Genomic DNA, 21,575 nt, shown 5'->3' with positions numbered 1-21,575 from the left:
AATATTTTTTTTCCAGTTCTCTGCCTAGACCACTCAACCATGCCTCGATAGTAAGAAAATAAATACCTCATTAAAAATACGGTTTGATGAATCCCTGAAAGACCGTCTTTACTTTGTAGCATCAACTTGAACTTTTAGCACACAATCCAAAATCCTCTGCTGTGGTATTCTGGTAGCACTTACCTCCTGTCCTGTAGCTATATCTATTGCCGTGTAAACTGTACCTGAGGCTCTACACAAAAGAGAGAAAAGAAAAAACCCACTTATTAGTGCCTCATAGCAAGACTGAGAACTAAACACGTGCCCCTTTCCACTTGTCTCTTTGAAGTGCTCTCAGTTCCACTCCTTTCCATGCAATAATTTCAGTGGTAAATATAATCTGAAATAGTTCTGAGCCAAGACTACTGTCAGAGCAGAAGCCAGAGAATTTATGGGGAACAAAGCTCGTAATAAGGGACACTATGGTCCTCCAAGCCCTTGCTGCTCAACCAGCAACTCAGCACAGCTTGTAGGACCGCGAGTTGATCCCGTTTTAACTGGCATGACTGCACTGCCCTGGCGTGCAGACTGCCCAACATGATTACAGAGCAGATAGGATCAGCTAAAGTAAACAAACGTGGCATTTGTAGTGAGGGAAATGGGAGTTTCAGCCTCAGCACTTGGATCTGACAGCAGATGTCTCAGTGAATCGCACTGATTTGCCTCACCACAGCCTCTCCCCCAACCCCTATTTTCCCCCTACCCTGCTAAGAGGGGCACAGCACCTGCATTGAGGAGAGTTAATTCAGAAAGCAAATCTGTGACTTGAAGATTGCCTTGCATGCTGAAAATAAGCAGTTCCTTCCCTGCTTGCAGCTGTATTTAGCAACCTGATCACCTAACGACATATTTTCTTACATTAAAAGACATCCGCACAAAAATCCCAGTCCTTGTGACTTGAGCCTTTGCCAAGAAAGGGAGAAAAGCAGGGGGGAAACCCACCAAAACAACTGACACACCCCCAAAAAATACAAAAGAAAAAGAAAACAAAATAACCACCAAACAAAATAAACTCTCCAAAGCATCACCAATAGCTTTTCCACTAAAGTAACTTTGCCTGGTTTCAGCGCTTCCTTCTCAGCATAAGGAAAGGTATAGAACAGAGAAGGAGAACATACGAACCCTTGTCCAATCTTCTCAAAACACGTGTACTTCTTTTTTGGATCGCCCACACTCACGATACTTCCTACAAAAATGAAACACAACAAAACCAAGAGAATTTTTTAAGTTCTTTTTCATGCAACTATAAGAACCAACTGTACTTTAAGAGCAGCCCCACGGCCACAGCGGGCTCTGCTGAGCCTCGTGAACCACTCATCAGAAACCCAGAGGTACACAAACACCAAGGAAGTCCTCGGTTATTTACATACATATCAGCTGTGGCATTCCCCCGTCACAGGTATTTCCCTTCAGAAATGGTAGAATACAGACATTAAGCACATTTAATCTTCACTAGCAGCTGGTGACTGCACACTGCTAGGCACAGCATGGGGATACGTGGCCCTCACACACGTACACACAATTATTTGCTGGCAGCCTGCAACTTAAAGTCACCCCTGGCTTCAACACACTGGATAATCTAAGATGCCACTGCACTGCAATCTCCTCTGAATTTGGAGGCCAGGGCCTCATTCATAGAATCATAGAATGGTTTAGGTTGGAAAGGACCTTGAAGATCATCAAGTTCCAACCTCCCTGCCACGGGCAGGGACACCTCCCACTAGACCAGGTTGCTCCAAGCCCCATCCAACCTGGCCTTGAACACCTCCAGGGATGGGGCAGCCACACCACCTCAGAGCCAACAGTCTGTTGCAAATCTACCCAAAGATTTCCCTACACCACAACAAATGCTGGGAGAATAGAAATTTCTGATGTTTCTGTAACAGCACAACCTCAGCCATTAGTGACCCAATGACTGGGTTGCAAGACTCGTCAGGGAAGCTGGAGAGACCCCTCAGAGCCAAACCTCCTCTGGCCTGACCTGGGCATTGCTCAGCTCCTCTTCTAGGAACCCAACAGTCAGTGCAGGTTTTAGCAGAAGTTACCACAGGACTGCAGCATCGCTCTGGTTTTGGAGAGTTACCCAAGGAATTCTCAGCTCATTCTCCCCTAATGTGGCTGTTCAGCCAGAAAAAGAGTGTATTACTGCATCCCTCAGAGGGAAAAGCACTTTGCCAGGTGTTCTGTAACACAGGGCGGTGAGGGGCCGGCTCAAGCTCAAGGTGGATTTGGCATCCACGAGGAACACGACGTTGTCCGTACGAGGGGAGGGAGCTCTCAGAGCAAGGGCAGGCTGCATAGATGCGCTGGAGTCCTGCATGGCAGGTTGCCAAAGGCTAAATTGGAAAAGCTGACAAAGGAGCATCACTGAAATGCAACGTGCCCTGCAAACATTAACTGATATTTATAACACCCCTACAGCGGGTGGGAATCGCACCCTTTTGAGGCTGAAGAAATCAGAGCCAACAATTCCTAAAGCTCAGCTGGGAGCAAGTCTCCTCTCTAACAGCACCAGGGTGGCTAAAAGGATCAAGGGATGCAGAGCTGCATCCGAGTTGGTGTTTGCAAGTCACTCAAGCTGCCAACATATGGTGCTGCTTTCACGGGGGTCTAAGGCTGAGCCTAAACAGATGTATGTTGGCAAAGAAATTGTTCATGGTCATTAGGCCAAGAAACCCAGTAGCAAGCAGAGTAAGAGCAGGCTATTTTCAGACACCGCTGGAAAGCAGCCAAACCCACAGGGTTTAGGGCAGCCAGAGGTAAAGGAAGGGAATATGGTCCATGTTTGGAGAGGAGGGTGGGAAGAAAAATCTGATTATATGAACCCCACTGTACAATTATGGAAGCAGTGCTGTCTGCCCTGAGGACACGCATTTCTGAACAAATGTTTGTAAACTTTCCCTCAAAGCCTAACAGAGGCTAGAAGTTCAGACTGTGAGACAGGCAAATATTTCCCCAAGGCAGTGACGGGACAGTGCTGCGGTGGCAGGAGGCAGTTGCCAATCTTGCCCTGCTTAATGCTCTCATCTGTAAAATGGGGTAATGTTTCCTACCTCCCAAAAAGCCAGGTGAGGATTCATTAATGTTCGCACCAATGCTGTGTTAACGCTAAGAGGTGGAGATTTATCAGCTTCCTTTTAATCTTTGCACATCTTCAATATGTGTAAATATATATATATGCTTTAAGATTTTAGTCATTTTATTCACATGTCAAACCAAAACATAAAAGATTTGAATGTCTTTGCACAAGTACAACTCCACTGCCCTCTGTGGAAAAACATCTGTTTACAACTGGATTAAACTTCATCGCGTATTTCTGACTAGCCCACATCTAGAAGCTGACACCTAACAGTGGCCACTGAACTTCATACACACCCCTGTATTTATAACAAAACCCATCAACGCTAAAGAATCAGTTCAGCCCTGAACACCACTTGCTGGAGCAAGCAAGGTGTCAGAAGGTGCATCTGCAGCCCCATACCCCCAAGAGTAGCACTTCCATTTCTCTTCATTACAGAAGTGAGAGTATTTGCATTAGAATAGCACCTTTTTCCTGCCACAGTCCCTGCTTGCTCCACCTGGTCACAAAAATGGCTTGAATCCTTAATGATACAAAGGTCCTGCTAACTAAGTGAGTGAAGTTGCTGTTTTGAAACAATGGGTACGAGTCTTCCAATAGCAAGCAGGTCCAGTTAACATGCCATCCATTCAATTTAGGTTTTATTCAGAGGAATGAGGTACCCAGATGCCATTTTAATTTATTTTTTTAAAGTTATACCCTCTGATTAAATTTTCCTTCATCTAGCTACTAGTTTTTGCTTCATAAAATACTGACCTTTAGGGGTATACCCTCAACCAAGGAGACCAGCCTGACCCCAGGGGTGCTAACACAATTTACATCAACTGACAAGCAAGGCATGTATGTAATTAATACAGGATTAGTAGTTCAAAGAATTAGAAACACTCTACCCTAATAAAAACTGGCCCAGGCCGAGGATAGCAATCACTTGCACAGAAGAGCTGCTTCAGCTGTTGGATATGCCACAGCATAGCCTAAAAATACCAGGCAGCAGAGGACCACTTTAGAAGACTCGTGAACTGCAGGTAGGGACTGTTAAAGACACCAGGACACAACAGAGATACATTTCTCAGAAATAACTACTAATTTGGGTACCCACACAATGTCAGGGCACTTAAAAATAACCAAATCACTTTACATTATGGCATTGCGGAAGGTGAATTTGGGAACGCATTAATTTTCTCTCCATCTTTTAGACACAGTAGGAAGCTCTGCTCACCTTGCATCCAACATTTCAATATAAACATCCATGCTCCAGAGCTACAGACTATCAAGATGCGGAACAATCTCAGACTTCATAGTTAAGTAGATGTTACTTATTCAGCGGCTGTTTTGCAGAGCCTGAGGATCTGTAACTCCCTGGGGACTTCAGTTGGCATCACAGGTGCTCAGCTTATATTTATGCTCCCCCCTTCCATCTGCCCCCAATTTTGGCACACAGTCACAATGCAATGTCTTCAGTAAGGGATCTCAAAATGGGAATGTCAAAACATTTCAGCTTATTAAGATTTTGAGAAATCAACACAGCAGGACCTCGAATTTAATTATATTTTAAAAAAAAAAAAAGACATACTTAATTTTTCCAAGATTTCTTCATCTGACATTTTTGGCTTTTTCTTTTGTTTCTCCGTGTTCCTGACCAGCATGTCAGGCATTGTTGTGCTGTTTTCCGAGGGAGAAGAAATAGGAGAGGTTGCCGCATCTCTGGTAGGAGGAGGAAGTGGGTCTATCACAGAGCGGGTGTATATCTAATTTGGTTGAGAAAAACATACATATTAATACAATTCAGATGAAGACTTAAACACTTCTATTCATCTTGTTACTATTCTTCTTGTCAGGGATGCATTTCTATATCTACTTTCTCACCAGCTAATGTCACTGAGCAAGGATTCTCTTGTTGTCCCCCCCAAGCAGGCAGGTGACAATACGAAGGTGCTCTGCCAGAAGGAATGGCTCCCACCTCCTCCCTCATGCTCCCAAGAAGGGCTCAGCACCGTGCCATGCAGCATGGATGAGGAGTCAGGCGAGACCCAACCATGATTGCAGTGGCGGGGGCTGAAGGAAAGTATTTCTGCTCACAGATCTCGTGTGTTCAGGGCGCGGAGCTATCACAGGCGGTGGAGCTGCATCATCTTCATCATCTTCATCTTCAGACACTGTGGGCACTGCAGGGGTCTCAGAGACAGCCTTCACATTCTGCGTGTGTTACACAAATGGCAAAAAGAAAAACCCAATTGCTTGTTACAAACAAAATATCTGACAAGTTCAAACCCCAAAGATCCTGAGCCTTCATGGGAAATGGAATGACAGTCCAGCACTACCAGACACAACTGTTCAGACAGAGCTCATCACGGGCCTGTGTGATCGCAACCCTCTTCCCAAGGACATGAGACCCAGCTGGGCTCTCTCACTGCCTTCCCAACACCCACACGGCAGACCCAGCAACTCTGGGGACAACTTCTGGGTTTGGACATATCTGTCCCTATTTATGTTGCCTCTTTTGTTTTGCTGCTTTGATCCAAACCCTGAGATTAGAGATTTCAGTCTTTAAATGCCTTAATTTGCATCAAAATCTTAATGCTTTCTCTTAAAGTTGGAAGGTCAAGTTAACATCAACTTAGGTCTTGTGACTCAGAAATAAGTAATGAGAGAATTATGGAAGCAGAATCACTGAATCACGGAACCCGGTAAAATCATTTCAAATTCCTTTCAAAATTGCTTTCTAAAGGAAAATTTCACAAAAAAAAAATAGGAACAATGATTTTTTTAAAAAAAAAAAGTTTTGGAAGTGGCTAAAAATATTTATCTGGAATTTTTTTGCAATATTGTGATCAGAACTCAGAGCCACTTTTAAACTTTTAAATTGGATTTGAAGTTCATGGCATCCTTTACACTATAAACATTTCAAAATAAACTTGTCAAGCTCCTCAACCCACTAGACCAGTTCTGCTTGTGCTCCTGCTTCCATGTTGTTTATCATCAGTTCCCCAAGATTGGCAGGGGGAAAAGTGTTAAAGTTCTCTCTGAAAGAGGGGGAAAACAACATTTACTGAATCTAAAATATTTGAAGTCACCAGCATCCTGACATATAACTGCTAAAGTGCCCTTGACATAACACAAAAGCTTAGCCTGTTAAAAGCATCAACACTGAGAATTTCCTGAATATCCCCAAAATTAAAAGTTACTCAGCGTCTTCCAAAAACATCAGGCTATCTCACTAGACTGGTAACTACTGCTTTTTTCAGGATTTACTTTCAAATCCAACAGCTCGGATATTCTAAGCTCCTGAGGACTGACGTACAATGACATGTAATAATAAACAATGGCAAAAACATTCTCCTTTTCTTTTCTCAAAAAGTCCTAAATTGTCAGATCCGAATACTCTGCCTTCAGAAGGAAACAGAACAAGCCAGCTCTAGCTAATGGCATGGCAGTGAGAAAACAAGAGATGAGGAAATTGTGGGGTTTTATGAATCATCTTAAATTAAAAGTTTTGTTTCTTCTATCTCACATGTACATACAGAAACATATCGTGTCTCCAAACAAGCAAACAGGAGTGGTGCCTGCCCTGGTAAGGACAGAGTAAAGGTCAAGCAGTGAGGAGGAAATCCTTTTATTTCCTTTTCTGCTGGAGATTAGTTTGGTTAATCAACACTAATCAACATTAGTTTTGGTCAATCAGACCATGCAGGTTAGTAATTAAACTTTGTTGCCTGTTTATAGAGACATATAAAACCTGAGAGAAGAGTGGTTATCAAAGTCTAGGTACATAAACAGATAGACTTCTATGAAAACAGAACTATTTGTACTCATTAATTCACCAATTTCTATTCACCAATTCACTGTTCACTAATAAAAGCTACTTCTGCATACTTGATTCCTCCCCAGCTAGAAAAAGGTGAAAGGAGCGTGCCTGTTTTTATAAACACGTATTCAACTATACAAATATATGTAGTTCAGACTTTAAAACACCAAGCAAACTAGAAGGTTACATGTAAACTACTTTATGCAAGTTTTTAAATCCCCAAACTCGACACAGAATGTGAATATAAGGCTTACCAATGTATTTGATGAATTGTAATCCTCTGTCGCTTTATCTGAAAAAGACAAGATAGTAATGCCATTACAAATGAATTGCAAATGCAGCAGCAGTGGGGAGAGGAGAAAGGGACAAGCTCCCTTCAGAAGGGGCAGGAAAAAAGGTTGCTCCCAAACCCAGGCATTACCTTCAGCTCCCCAAAACAAGCTGACACCTGGCAGATATGGGGATAGTGGGTAAAAAATTCTGCAGACAAATGCAGGGGGCCCAAATCCCTGCTGCAGGAGGGGAGCATTTCTCAGTGCAACACCTGAATGAATACTGTCCTCCATCCATAGACACAGAATATTTTCAATGGGCTAAATCACCAGCAGAGGCACTGCAGCCAGCCCAAGACCTGCAAAATGTTCAGCCTCAGCCACCTAACTTCCTGGGACAGCAACAGAGGACCCCATGAGTCAAATGGTGGGCTTCTTGTTTGACTATCCAGCCGCATATGGATAAAATTTGTTCTTTTATCCGTGCCTGGAGACTTCCTAATTAATACCAGTTTTGGTGACATAGTTCTATCCTCTTAAAAACAAAACCGAAACAAAAACCAAAGTGGCAGCCCTCAGCACAAAAAAGACATGGACCTGTTTGGGTGCGTGCAGAGGAAGCCATGAAGATGATCAGAGGGCTGGAGCACCTCTGCTGTGAGGACAAGCTGAGAGAGTTGGGGTGGTTCAGCCTGGAGAAGAGAAGGCTCCCGGGAGACCTTAGAACCCCTTCCAGTCCCCGTAAAAGGGCTACAGGAAAGATGGAGACAAACTTTTTAGCAGGGCCTGTTGCAATAGGACAAGGGGTAATGGTTTTAAACTAGAAGAGGGAAGATTTAGACTAGATAGAAGGAAGAAATTTTTTACACTGAGGGTGGTGAGACACTGGCCCAGGTTGGCAGAGAGGTGGTATATGCCCCATCCCTGGAAACATTTCAGGTCAGGTTGGATGAGGCTCTGAGCAACCTGATTTAGTTGAAGATATCCCAGCTCATTGCAGAGGGGTGGGTGGGTTACATGGCCTTTAAAGGTCTCTTCCAAACCAAACTATTCTATGATTCTCTGATTAATATTTAGAAAGGGAAGAAGTTAGAGTTGAAAGGGAAAAAGGAGTTGTGGTTGCGGGAGCCTTCCAGTGGGCAGGTAATCTATACAAAAAAGGCACAAAAGCTTGGCAGCTTGGATTTTTAGAGGAATCCAGCCAGCAGTTATCAAGCACCTAGCAGCTGAGGCATATTCCTCAATCACAGCACACAGGAGCAGAGAGATGCTCGCCCCAAGCGTGCATGAAGCAGCATCCACACCCATGAGGGAAACTGAAACTGGTGCAAAATTTAGCTGCCTGTTTTCTCCAGAGATTTTCATCCCTGGGAACCCAACACCAACACTCTGGGATCTACCTTGCAGACGCTGGCTGTAAGCTTCAGAAAACCTACGTGTTTTAGGATTTAGCCAGTTGACTGACCTCCTCTCTTGCAGCTATGCTGGGCATCAGGATTAACAGAACAGCATTTTAAAGGAAGAGGAGTGCTTGAGCAGCCACAGAATCTCATTCACATTTTCCTTGAAAAGACAGATCTACATGTTGATTAAATGAAAGAAACCCCATGGAAAGTTGGACAAAGCAGCTGTATGAGATGATCGCCATGTACCTGTGAAACTCATGTACTTCTGGCTGTTGGAAATCTTCTTGGAGTTGTAAAACTCCAAGACGTCCAGCACTGCCTGGGGGTTCTTCTTCTGCTCCGACTTGGTGATGTTGGAAGTCTGCAGTAAACGTGCCCATTGCTCCGGCATTCCCTGTGGGGAGACGTACCTCATTAGCCCACAGTCAGACTAATGTGGTTCACACCACACACACCTGCCACTGCAGCTCTGCCACACAGTGTCTGAGGTTACTCGATGCTGTGAGGGAAACGGGGAGAAAAGAGGAGAGGAAAGAAAAAGAGGCGGTGGATCGATACCTTCCTAGCCACTGTCTGCTACAAGTCATATGTTCCTTACATGGACATGCAAATGCCACTCCATTCCCGGGGCTCTGGGTGAGCCCCACATCCTTTGAAGACCAAAACTCAAAAGACAGAAAGGAGCAGACCCAAATGCTGCAGTTCAAGAAGAGCCTCCAGCAAAAGAAAACTCTTTAAACACAGGCCCACAGATATTTACACATATCCAAGAAAGACTACAGAAGTACCATACACTGAATGTACGCATTTAGCACAACGAACATGCAACATTCACTTGGGTCTTCTTGTAGCACTACAGTTCTTTCATAATAGTGGTTTGGTAACCACTATTGTAACCAGAGCTAGGAAAGTAGAGACGTTAACCGCACATATGAAGCTCAGAATGTCATTACAAGGACATCATTTCAGCCAGAAAATAGAGACATCTGGAGTACAGCCTGACCTGTACCTTTCACCACCAACAAAGGGAAGTTTGTATAGATGAAGTGGCAAGGGACTGGGCTCCTTTCTCAATAAAGTTACCCTCCCTGTTCAAAAGGACTGCTGCATACGCCACTCAGGTAATGCCCCCTGGAACATCTAGGTTAACTGGGGCAAGTCTAGAGGCTGACATGCAAAACACAACTGTACACACGATTCAGGTTAGGAGAGCAAAGTCCCTGAAAAAGAAGCATATTAAAGACAGGTAAAAACACAAACAACTTCTGCTGCTATTAAATACTACCTCGTAATCAAATTAAGAAGAATAATATGATGAAATACAACTCTGTCTTCTCAGTATTTTGCATGTCAATAAAAAAAAAAACCAAAACATAAAAGCATCTGACATTTAGCTTTAGGGCAGCACATACACATTCTGTCATGAACAGTTATGCACAGTTGTGCATCTCCTGAAGGGGAACTCTCAGAGCCCCATTTGGTGCACGCAGACTATGCTGTAGACCTAACCCAGCTCTAGAAGAGACGGGGAGGGGAAAGGAAGACAGATATACCGTGTTTTCTTGTCCACATCAGCCAAAAAAGAGGAAAGGAAAAGTTTGCTGGCAGCCTGGGCTCCTGGGATGTGCCAAGTTTGACAAACAGTCTCTCAACAGAAATTAGTGGGTAACCTCTGCAGATGTGTTTCAAAGGAGATCAAACTAGATGATGGTAATAGCCTTTCCAGCATTACTATATAGAAGATTAATGGGTCCTGGCTCCTCCCAGCAATAAGCCAAACCACATCATTCTTTTCCTCCAGATTCACTTACTGTGAATTCTCCTGTGACTGCATCAAACCCCACATGAATCGTGTGTTCAAAGTCTGAAGGGAGGGAGATCTCCGGCCGCTCCTTCTCTTTCTTTTTATTGGCTGCAAGAGACAACAACAAGAGAAATAATCTGTAAGTACATCAAGAATTCAAATCTCCCCAGTAGCTTCCAATTCACCTACCCAACCACGCCCCCCTTTTACTAGTTATAGGATTTCGATCTGGGGCAGACAAACAGCAAGTTTAAAAACTTTGTCACCTCGCTTAAGAGTAGACCCAGAGAGTGCACAACAAAAATCAAACTCTTATAACACAGGACAAGGGTAAGACAAGGAAACTGATATTTTGGGTATGTCAAGTAGCAACCGGTATGGCTAGACTCAGTAGCACAAGAGCTATTTACCTAAAATATTCGCTCAAACTTATACAGGTCAGAGTCAAAAGCACTATAGCGGCAGTTAAGTGGGAGCCATGCAGTTTTGAACACTTTTTTTTATTTGTTGTTTTAAGGAACTTTAAAAATATATATATTATGCTCTGTTAAATATACACTCGCCTCTCACATTAAGACAGGAACAAAATTAACTACAAATACTCCTTATGAATGGCTTCCTTCTTCCTACATCCTCAAAACCGAGTTTATGAAGAAAACCAAATATAACATATGTGCTTCTGCTACAGAATCTTATATTAACCAAACCATTTATATTCTTCAGCTCACAAAATGACCTAAACATGGTTTTAATAACAAGCTTTGAAGTCACAGAGCAAGAAAGCAAAATCTGGCAGGTGAGGAGCAGAAGTCAAAGAAACAGGAAAGGAAAAAAAATCAAAGCAGATGCACTCTGCAAGTTTTCAAGTCAAGTCTTCAAACAAGATTATCATTATGCTTTGGATTAAGTTGATCCATATTCATGACATATTAAGTACTCCACCTTCCTTTTAATATTTACTGTATTCACGAAATTGATACCAGTTTAAGGAAGAACCACATTCTACTTGTATTTGCTGCTGCTTGCAGTTATAAAACAAAGAGAGCCAGGAGAAGGTGACTAAACCACTTGTGTTTCCCAGCTGCTACCTCTTGTATCTAAAGCCAAACAGAACTTGTTTCGTGGCTGACATTCCCCAGTGCGTTTTTGGGAACATGAACGCCAAAGCCCAGGTATTTCAGAAACCTGTGAGGCTGATGCTCAATGTTGCAATTATTTAAGACGCTGCTGGTGGTTAGTTGTGCAGAGATGGCAAGGGCCTGCCCCAAAGGACCAAATCCCATTTCCTTCAACGCCAGCCCTGGCACCGTTCTCTGTGTCATTACAGAGTTACTGTTGCACGGATTAATTTTGGAGAAAGAAAAGGATCAGATGCTCCATTTGGGACATGAAGCTGGAACAGATTGTTTTCGATCCCTCTTTCAAACAATGGGGATGGGGGAAGCTGAATCGCAGAAGAGCGACAGAGTTGCCAAGGGGAAGGAGAAGAGAAAGCTGCAATGCTGGAGGAGCCATCATGGGGGTGGAGCTAGAAGGAGACAGAAGCAGCTGCTGGTTAGCAGATGGTGAGCATCTGCAGCACGGAGGCCTCGCTAAAGAAGGAACAAGCAGCTGCATCCAGCAGGTATACAGAAAAAGCTGCATGCATTAGCAGTGGATGGAAAGCAAAGGGAAAACAGGCGGAGAGAGTCATCAGAGCCACCATATTCTATAGGATCAGTCCATTCCTCCAAGGCAGAGAGTAAAGTGTCAGCTCAGCCTAGAAGCCCGTAGCTCAGGTGAGGAAGAAGAGGGCACCTGCACTAGCACCACTACGCAGGAGTGCTGCGCACCCACACATGGTCCGGGATGACTGCCACAGTAGATTGCAACGTACCCCTAAAAAAGCCTACGGGCATTAAGTTGCTATCCAGAAGTCAATACACTTAAGTGTTGGGGTTTTTTTTATTTCTACATTCAGACATCCCGAGCTCCCTGCCGCACACCCAAATCCCAACAAACTTCTCTGCAACCAACTGTTCCAGTATCCACTCAACCAGCAAACCAAGATGACTGCTGACTGCTAACTTATCCAAGCAGGAGACGATGGCCTGAACGAGCCTCAGCTACTGAGAGCAGTACAGACAGTTCTGGAAGGATTGATTAAATAACATCATGGTCTCTGTCACATCAACACTACAGCTCTCTGTTCAGGTTCAACACAAAGGTAGAGAGTTTCAGTCAGATACACTGCAATATAGGTCTGCATTTATGGCTTATTTTCTTCTCCTCTACCCAAAGCAATTAATATTCTCCTGCAACCGTTTCCTACAGCATCTCAACACTTTGCATTTTCCCTGACTCTCACCAACTCTTTGGGACAGCTACCACAAGCTCACGCTCAAATCACTTTGCCTTAGTGATAATGTTACAGCAAGTGAAACCATAATTGCTCTGTACACTTTTTTTAAATCTGCCTGCCACGCTCAGGGTTTTATAGCACCAGACTGAATTCATCATCATGTGAACACACATGAAGCCAGCACATGAATTCAGAAACTTTCCTCCAGCAGTCTCAGAGGACAATGAACTTCAGAAGCTTTTGATTCAAAATCTGACAGATCTAAAAGCCTACACATATTAAACCATTAGTAACATAGTTGCTTTTTGCGGCAGATATTTATGTCATAGCAGGAGGTAGAAGACAAAAAAGAATTACAGATGGGCACTCCCAATCTTGCTGAACACTTAATCCCCCTCTACAGAGATTATATTATCCTTGCAATGGAGTCAAAAAGCCTTGAAGAATCTTAAATAAAAAAAATAAATAAAAAATAAATCGTATATCTGTTTAAGAAGGCCTACCTACCACCAAGTGCTTTATTCCCACAAACACCTCACCACCTTTTCATTCAAAACCTCACACGTCTGACGCTGTTACAAGAGCCACCCATGAAGTTTCTTTACGATGCCCTGACAACTTGAGCTGCAACCAGGAAGCACGATGTCCCACTGTGAAGTAAGGCCACGAGCCCATCCTGAAGCGTACTGAGATGAGAAAGGTCTTCTCCACTGGTAAGGTCGAGTAGAGTGCTCCCTCTGTCACCATGCAGAGGGCTCCCGGGCGCTGCAAACTGTCACCCTGTGGGTAAAACCCTGCCTCTGTGCAAAGCTGCAGCTGAGCTCAGAGGCGCTAGATGTGCCACATTCAAGCCAAATTCATACCCTCAACTAGGACACTGATGAGCCCTGAGACCAAGAAACTTCAGATATTTACAACTCCTGGTGAAAGCAACAAGTCCCGCAAGCTCTGCATCCATTTGCATAGGATCCATCCAATATTAAGCTGATGGTTTTTAAAGACCAATTTTGGGGTTTAGGCTGGGACAGAGAAAAATCAGGACTGGAAATTACATCCTAAATTTTGCCGGCAGAGCATGACACCTCCAAAGCAGCCTGGCAAGGGGACATAGCTCAATGAAAGTATGCAAGCATGCGTAAGGCCCAGTATTTAAGCCCCACAGGTACTTTATACCACAGGTCTGTTCATGCATAGGGGTAGCACAATGGAAGAGACACTTTCCAAAGCACCTTCAGCTAGAACTGCCCTTCTTGATCCAGCAACCTGTAAAAGATGCTCTCAAGATGTCCCCCCTTCGTTGGCCTCCCCTCCGATCTGAGCCCACAAGATCTCAATAGGTCCGTGGCCTGCTCCACAGCAGGACTCCATGTGTTTCAGTTGCACCTCTGCATAAAGTACAACCTCTTCACCATCTTTCCGACCCATCCTTTGTGAAGTGCCTGCTCCAGTACTGCTCCCTGCCCAGAGTAAAGAGCTACCACGTCTCTGAAGGGATTGACAGCATCAGCTTCAGCAGCTCTCATCCATATTTGCTGGCAAAATTAACCTCCGAGCACTTCAGATCTTTGCAGGCTCTTTGCAAACCCAGCAGAGGTTAAACACAAACCATTGGCTTCCCTGGGTAAAGTTCCAAAAGTCATGCATTTGCCCCAAATTACATTACTCTAACTGAAGAGAAACCAACTCCCCTTTTAGTCCATCCAAACTAACAAATAACACCCAAATTATTTCAGGCCTAAACCAGAGAGAGATGTCTGAACACCTGGGAACTTCACTAACATTTAAGAAACAGGAGGCACTGGGAATTTAGTTGTCATCATGAGATCAGAAGAAGTTTTCATAAGATAAAAATCAACCAATCTGAACTGAAGGTGACAGAGTTAAAGGTATTTTTTGCTCAACAGGAATTAAAGGACAGAAGCAACCATTCTCGTTCGGGCAGGTGTATTGCAACAGAAGGCTCTGCTGGGCTTGGCTAAACAAAAACCTCTCATGTCTCGAAGCATCTGCTGCGTTGGCCAATCTTCAGTAAATGCAGCCATCTTCAAATCAGTAGCAGCCTGTCTGCTGATTTAACACGAGCCCTTCACTGCGGCAGCTCTCCTTCAAAACCTACTTCAAACTAGAGTTTCAGGGTGTATTTATTTTACTCTCTCATAAATTTCAGGCGATTTCTTTGTTCTCTGCACCTGTTGAGCCTTGTTCTCTGCAACTGTTGAGCCTTGAAATCTAAAAGCTCCACTCCCTCCTTTCTTTTCCCTTGTGTCTTCCTTAAGTGGACACAAAAATCCTGCAGCTCTTTAGCAACAGTACTCATAATGGCAAGTTCTAACCAAGATCCAGCAAACTTTTCACATTGAGTTCATGGGTTTGTGGATTGCATAATCAAACCCCCATGTTTGTAAAACAATCCAAAGTTGCCAAAGGTGTCAGATGATGATAATAATAATAATGAATGCTGCAATATTTTGTACAAAAGGAACCCACGTCTTATTTAGATGAGTGGAAGTGTCACTCCAATTAATCTTTTTGCTAACAAAAATTAAGGAGACAGCCTCCCTCCCGAAGGCCAGAAAATTGAAGATACCTAGGCTTGACTTTAGTTATCCAGTGTCCAGATAGCATTGCAATGCAGACTCTACAGAAAGCTGATGTATTAGAAAGAGGAACTCAAAAAAATAGGTCAGATATAAAAAGAAAACAGCACGTATTAGGGGATGGAGATAGTTTTTTCTTACATCACTTCAAAAGATTCACATGAGAGAGGTTTTTAAAATATCCTGATCTTAAAAATTAGAATTTCATGTACAGTGCACAGTTCCCATCTCCATTTCCATCTGTTACAGTCCCTGTAACAGGAGAAAATTCCTTCAGTTCACAAGAAATGTGCAAGAATTTGCAGTAACGGATTACTCTCAACAGCAAGTAGACAATGCCTGACCCAAACACCAGAACAGGGTACATGAGCATGCAGTAACATATGACAGGCCTGGCAGGAGATGGCCTGTTAATCATGCTTAACTCAAATTATTTGCTGTTTAAAACAACAAGCAAGCAAAAGACCTCTCCCCACTCCCCACCACAGGAATTGCCAATGCCATCTTTAAATGACCAGCTTGTAATTAGTAAAAAAATCTATGATTTTCAAGACCATTAAGGACAAGTCAGGCTAGGAAGTAGCAGAGCTAGTCCCAGTACTCAGGGAGACTGTTCTCATAATTTAAAAAGAAGGAAAAAAAAAGGCACAAAATAGAGTAAATGGGATGGATTAAATGTGGCAGGAATTATCATTAAGAAAATAGATCTACAGCTAGCACCTTATGTACCCCAAAATGACTAAGACAAGTTGTGCAGGAAACAAATACCCAACATTTTCTAGAACCTAAACCATTACTAAGTTTCAGGTGCTTAACTCGGGTCATTCAGAGCAACATTCAGACAGGAGGTTTATAAGACAAGACAAAATACTGTACTTTTATCTCCTGGTAAAATAGCACGGTAAAATCGATCCTTTCTTTTCTTTTCTTCTGGGTTGGGAGGCAAAGGTTTTGAGCCATGGTTTAAAGTCCCAGCATCTTTGCTTCCTGATCCAATCATAGTGCTGGTATTTCTCATGGGAGGAGCAGGCGGTTTGTCTTCTGTTTCAACTCCATTGTTAGACATCTTCAGGCGGGAAGGCCGTTACTAGGAACAGGAAAAAGAAACCAAGAAGCTTTATTTATTTATTGTAAACTAGTATCACACCGTGTGAAGTAAACCACACACAGGTATTTGCAGACGAGCCTGTAACTTCATATCAACACAGACCAAGCATCAGTGTGACAAATTCTACTTAAACTCCAAACTTTTCCTGTTAACAAGACTACGTTCAAGCATTTGAGTTATTGATCATCAAGAAAAGCCTGGTTCAGGATGCAGCCAATTCTCAAGCAACCCATGGAGCAGAAGTGTAGGGTGGGGAGGAAAAGCAGTAAATACCAGGTAGCAAAGATACCTGAGAGGAGCCAAAAAGTTGCCGAGCTCATAAGACCTCTCAGATCCATGCAAGTTCCACTAAAAACGACGTCAAAATGTTTCATTCAGTCTCCAGCACAGCACAATGCAGAAAGACCGAAGTTTGCACTCAAAAGAGTTTCGATGCAGCTGCTCAGCCTCCTTCGCTAAAAAGCCGCTGAACCGGTTCAGAGGCCAAGACAGCCGGGAAGGTGCGTAGCTGGACCCACGTCACCTCAGACGCAGTGCCACGGCCCTCGCTGGTGTTAAGCTGGCGCTGGCCTTTCCACGGTAGCGGCACACTTCAGGCACAATTCAAACCGCCGGAAAGTTGACTGCATTTTGTTCTGTTAGAATGGTCAAACAAAACTAGATCCCCAACACACACATAAATCCCTAAGTAAATAATCCCTGCTGTGCAGATTTAAAGACGGAAGCATTGGAACAGGGTAATAGATTATTCTGCAACAACTAGCTTGTTCCACCCAAATGAGATCAGCGTTACTCCAGACACAGCCTGGCTGCAGCGAGATCCTTCTGGAAACTGGAATTCATCCGCGTTATGTTCTCTAAAGAAAGTTGGTAGTTAACTGCAGAACAAAGACCAAAGCAGGAACAGTTTCTGTTTGGGTGGAAGAAGCAGTTCAACAGCTCTATGAATTTCACAAGCAGTAAGGGAAGATGTTTCGCTCAGGGAGAATTATTGGGTGGCAGAAAGTCAAAAGCAGTTTGCTCTTCACAAGTGAGAAGTCCAGTTTCAAAGCCGAGATCGCTGCTGGCTTCCAGGGAGCTGCTTTTCCATAGGCTGGACTCAGAGGAACCACACTGGGTCACACTCCAAACAAATCCCACAACCCCACGACAGTCCTATGACCGCACACCATCACCCTGCCAGACTTCAAAGTCTTTGGCCCAGCTACCGGTGCTTAGCCTTAACTGGAAAGATTTGAACCCAGGGCACACTGCTCTCATAGCTGCAGGGAGTTGCGAAAGGCAAACGCTGCCTGCAGAAGGCACTCAGCTGCAACATGTTAGACTTTGCTGAAAGCAGCGGTTCCCTAGCTGTCACTGGTCTTCAGCTCCACCTTCTCCTCCACTTGTTTGGTTCCTGGTTCCTTCATACTTGCTCTTAAACAGGAGAGCTGACAGTATTGTGCAGCCCGTAAGGCTTCGGACAAGTCTTCCCACACAGGGAGCTTTGCAAGAGGTTTGACCCCAGCCCCGCTTCCCCCCAACATGACTCTGCAATGGAATTTTAAATGACAGAGTAGCATTTGGAGTATTGATTTTAACTGTGGGACAGTTTTGGCATTTGGGAGGAGTGAGGGGAAATGAGCTGCGCATTTGTCTGGGCATGTTCAGGCACATGCCCTGTGCACCTCCCACCACTCACACTTCAGACTGATGCCATTCTCCAGTATAAAACGGAGCAGAGAAGTGGTGCAAACGACTACTCGCCCTGTTGAAGCAGTGGAAAAAAAGTCTAAACTCAAACCAAACTGGTAAATTTGGCAGCCACTGCTGCACGCGTATCTTTGCAACATAAAGATACTGAGGCCTCACTGATGGGCTTTGCACATCTCAGTGTCAGTGGTGTTGGTACTGAACTGGCACAACTAAAGCATTTGAAACGACATAAGCAGAAGTGCCACATAAGAGCTGCGTTCTTTGCATTGATGCTTATTTAACCGTGAGAAAGCAAACTGCTGGGAGGGTTCCAGGAATACGCTGCAAGTAGGGAAGCAGAAGGAAAATGAATGTTAGCAGCTCCCCCCAGGAGTGGACACCACATTTGCTGCTGTAACACCCTGTTTTACCCGCCCAGGGGCTTGAATAAAGGTGTACCCAAAGATTCCCCCACCAGCCAGATATCCTGGAGCTGCAGGCATGGCGGAGACGGCAGAGGAGACTGTCTCATTGCTGGGTCCCTCTCCCACCAAGCAGAGAGGCGAGTAGGTGAGAATCAGTGCTTGCTACCTGCTGTCAGAGGCACGGGACAGCGTAAAGTTTACTGTATTGGGGAATGGATGCAACATCGGACCGAAGGGCACTACGAGGAAGAGAACAGAGCAGAGCGTGTGGCTCCAGGCTGGAGAAAAAGAAGTGAGAAGAGGCAGAAGCACACATCCCCACACCCTCAGATTATACATAGAGGCTGGCCTAGTGATGGGGGAAGGAAAAAGAACATAAGCAAAAAAAAAACCAAAACACAAAAAACAAACCACACAGCATGACAACATAAGGAAAACCTCTGTGTGTCAAGCATCCTCAATCTCAGTTCCACCATTGTCCCCCAGGGACATCTGCTCACAGTTTCTTCAATATACGAGGGTTTTTCAAAATCCCTCAGTCGGAAAGGATAGAGCACAAGTGAATTACTGTTTTACCGCAGGGCTAGAAACACTGGCAGTACAAGCTCTTGTTTATCTTACATTATTCCCTGAATGAGCTGAGAAGTTATGTAGTTTAACAAACAATATTGTTTTACACCTATTTGATAACTGCAACTTTCATGTGGGCAAAGCCTACAGTACACCCTCTCCTTTCTTCTCCATCGCTCAAGCCCCCAGACCTTCTGCCTCATCAAAGACTTACCTTTGGAGTGACAAGAGCTATTTAATCTGTTTGCAGATGGGAGGGTGAGAGAAATCCTTCAACCCACGAAACTGAGAGACTGGTTCTACAGAAGTTATACCCTGTAACAGAAGCACTATCCCAGAAGGTTCCCCAAAAGCCTTTTCCCACTACGTATTTAAAGCGAAAAGCAAAAACCTGCTTACATGAGTCCTCTCGCTGTGATACAGAGACACAGCCTATCCCCAAATTCAACATCGTTATACTTTAAACTTCTGTTGGCTTCCAAGTATGTGGATGAAAACCTGTCCTGACAGAATTACACCCACCTCTCCAGGGTTTTACAGCAGAGCTGAGCCCCGAGAGCACAAAGCCATACAGAGGGAGCCGTCTCCCTCACCATAGCCTAGCTGACTGCACAAATTCTCTTCTTCCTAAAATAATCTCCTGCCAATTCACACATAAGCAGGCTTTAAACAACCCCCCCCTTGTGCAGGCCCTGCTCAAATTCAGAGCACCAGGCAATTGCTTCACCAGCCGGCATAACATCAGCGCTACGACACCAAAGTGGGTCAATCCATCCTAACAGGAATGCGGAGCGTCACCAGACCCGAGTTACTTCCGAGTTACACACCAGCATGACTGCGCTTAGAGAAATTCATCTTATGTTTCCAGGGTATGATTAAGTGAACAGTGGAAGCAATGAAACAGCACATGAACTTTTCAACTGCAGTCAGATGAGGGAATACATTTTAGCTGCAGACGCAATTATTCTCAACTACTACATATATTAAAATACCAGCACTCAAACCAATCCCCACAGACACCACTAGGAAGGCATAGCCATAATGTAGGACTATTGTTTCTGCAGCCATTTGGGAGTACTGAAAGTTCGAGTAGTTTCAGCACACAGTACTTAGGAAAATAAGTTTTATTCCGTCCTGCAACTTAGGCCTGCCATAAGTTAAGTTACAGAGGCCTTCAAATGCTCCGTGCCCCCCCTCGCCCCCCCAAATCAACTTTTGAAACCCATTAGTTAAATTCGATTACCCCACCCTCAACAGAGTGGAACAGCAGACCTGACAAAGTCTCCTTTCACACCTACAAAACACTTCTGCAGACAGGAAGGAATGACAGACAACCACGCACAAGGGGACAAGAGTCTCAGGAAACCACTTGGTGGTTCAAGACAGAGAAAGCAGAGGTACTCAACAGAAGAGAGCACCCACAGGTGCCAACAGCGGCGTCCAGGAGTTCAGAGTACACAGACTCTCGTCTGATCCGCACAGGGCTGCTGAGCCGTGTGAAGCAGATATGGCTCAAAATCATGACGTTTATGGCTGTAGTTTTCCTGTAATACAGGCACAGGCTCACGAGCCGTTCATTTAGCAGAGTGGGACCCCAACATATGCGGAGCCTTCTGGCACTACTGTGTGTAAAACACACACACGCGCGCGAAGGAAAAAAAAAAAAAAAGAGAACAAAGATCCTCTATTTATGTCATTTTTCCTTCTGGTAAACCACATCATTTCAAACCTGATGTTCCACGCTGAACTGTAAGTTTCTACCAAGCTGGTTGTGTTTTCTTTGCATTCCTCAGCAAGACAGGCAGATGACTGATTGCTAAAACAGAAAGCAATTAAAAAGTCAGAGGACCTGAAACCTACGCTACAGTAGATGCCATAAAGATAAGTATGTCCAACGCATACTAATTGCTGGAATCAACACAAAAACTCATAAAAGAGCCATCTATAATTCATGCAGTCTGGCAAGACAGTAGCTGTAAGTTACTCACTACAACTTACAGATGAATAAACTATATTAAACAAGGGAGGGGGGAGGGAGACGCTCAGCAACCATTTGTCCCCTCTCTGCCTGTTACCAGAAGGAAATCTCTTATTTTTCCAAGATGCTATTTTTCTGTTGTTGTCGGGGTGAGGAAAGGGTGTCTTGCCCACAAAAAAAAGGCAGAAAGATTCCTGACCTTTAATTGAGTGGATCCTGATCAGAACAAGCGTTTTACCTCTGCACCAGTATCCCTGCACCCTTCCACCCCATAGCTAGAGATTGCTCATGCACACACACAGAGTTAAAAATCTCCTTCTTCCTCCTTGCACTGCCCTGGTGGTAAGGAGCAGGGGCTGTCCCCTGCTCTGTTCAAACACATTGCAAGCAGATTCCCTCCCCCTGTGCCACGCTTTCATCCAAATCCCAGCAGAAAATTAACAGCAGAGTTTACCAGCTGGGTTTCGATACAGGATG

General features: G+C 44.2%; 1 protein-coding gene across 1 annotated transcript in view; it reads right to left on the bottom strand.

Moving 5' to 3' along the window:
- PAK1 (p21 protein (Cdc42/Rac)-activated kinase 1) overlaps positions 1-21,575 on the bottom strand; it is a 38,151-nt gene that overhangs the window by 15,282 nt on the left and 1,294 nt on the right. Inside the window, exons 2-9 of the mRNA XM_009881224.1 lie at positions 16,220-16,430; positions 10,413-10,513; positions 8,848-8,995; positions 7,178-7,215; positions 5,198-5,314; positions 4,692-4,866; positions 1,162-1,225; positions 184-232 (exon numbers count right to left, since the gene is read on the bottom strand). Coding sequence (XP_009879526.1) covers positions 184-232; positions 1,162-1,225; positions 4,692-4,866; positions 5,198-5,314; positions 7,178-7,215; positions 8,848-8,995; positions 10,413-10,513; positions 16,220-16,409 — 882 coding nt within the window. The 5' untranslated portion in view covers positions 16,410-16,430. The remainder of the gene's footprint in view (positions 1-183; positions 233-1,161; positions 1,226-4,691; positions 4,867-5,197; positions 5,315-7,177; positions 7,216-8,847; positions 8,996-10,412; positions 10,514-16,219; positions 16,431-21,575) is intronic.

Source organism: Charadrius vociferus, unplaced genomic scaffold (genome assembly GCF_000708025.1).
Source record: "Charadrius vociferus isolate BGI_N301 unplaced genomic scaffold, ASM70802v2 scaffold1, whole genome shotgun sequence".
Taxonomy (NCBI): Eukaryota; Metazoa; Chordata; class Aves; order Charadriiformes; family Charadriidae; genus Charadrius; species Charadrius vociferus.
The sequence above is the reverse complement of the archived record's forward strand: the minus strand, read 5'-3'. Positions and strand labels throughout refer to the sequence as shown.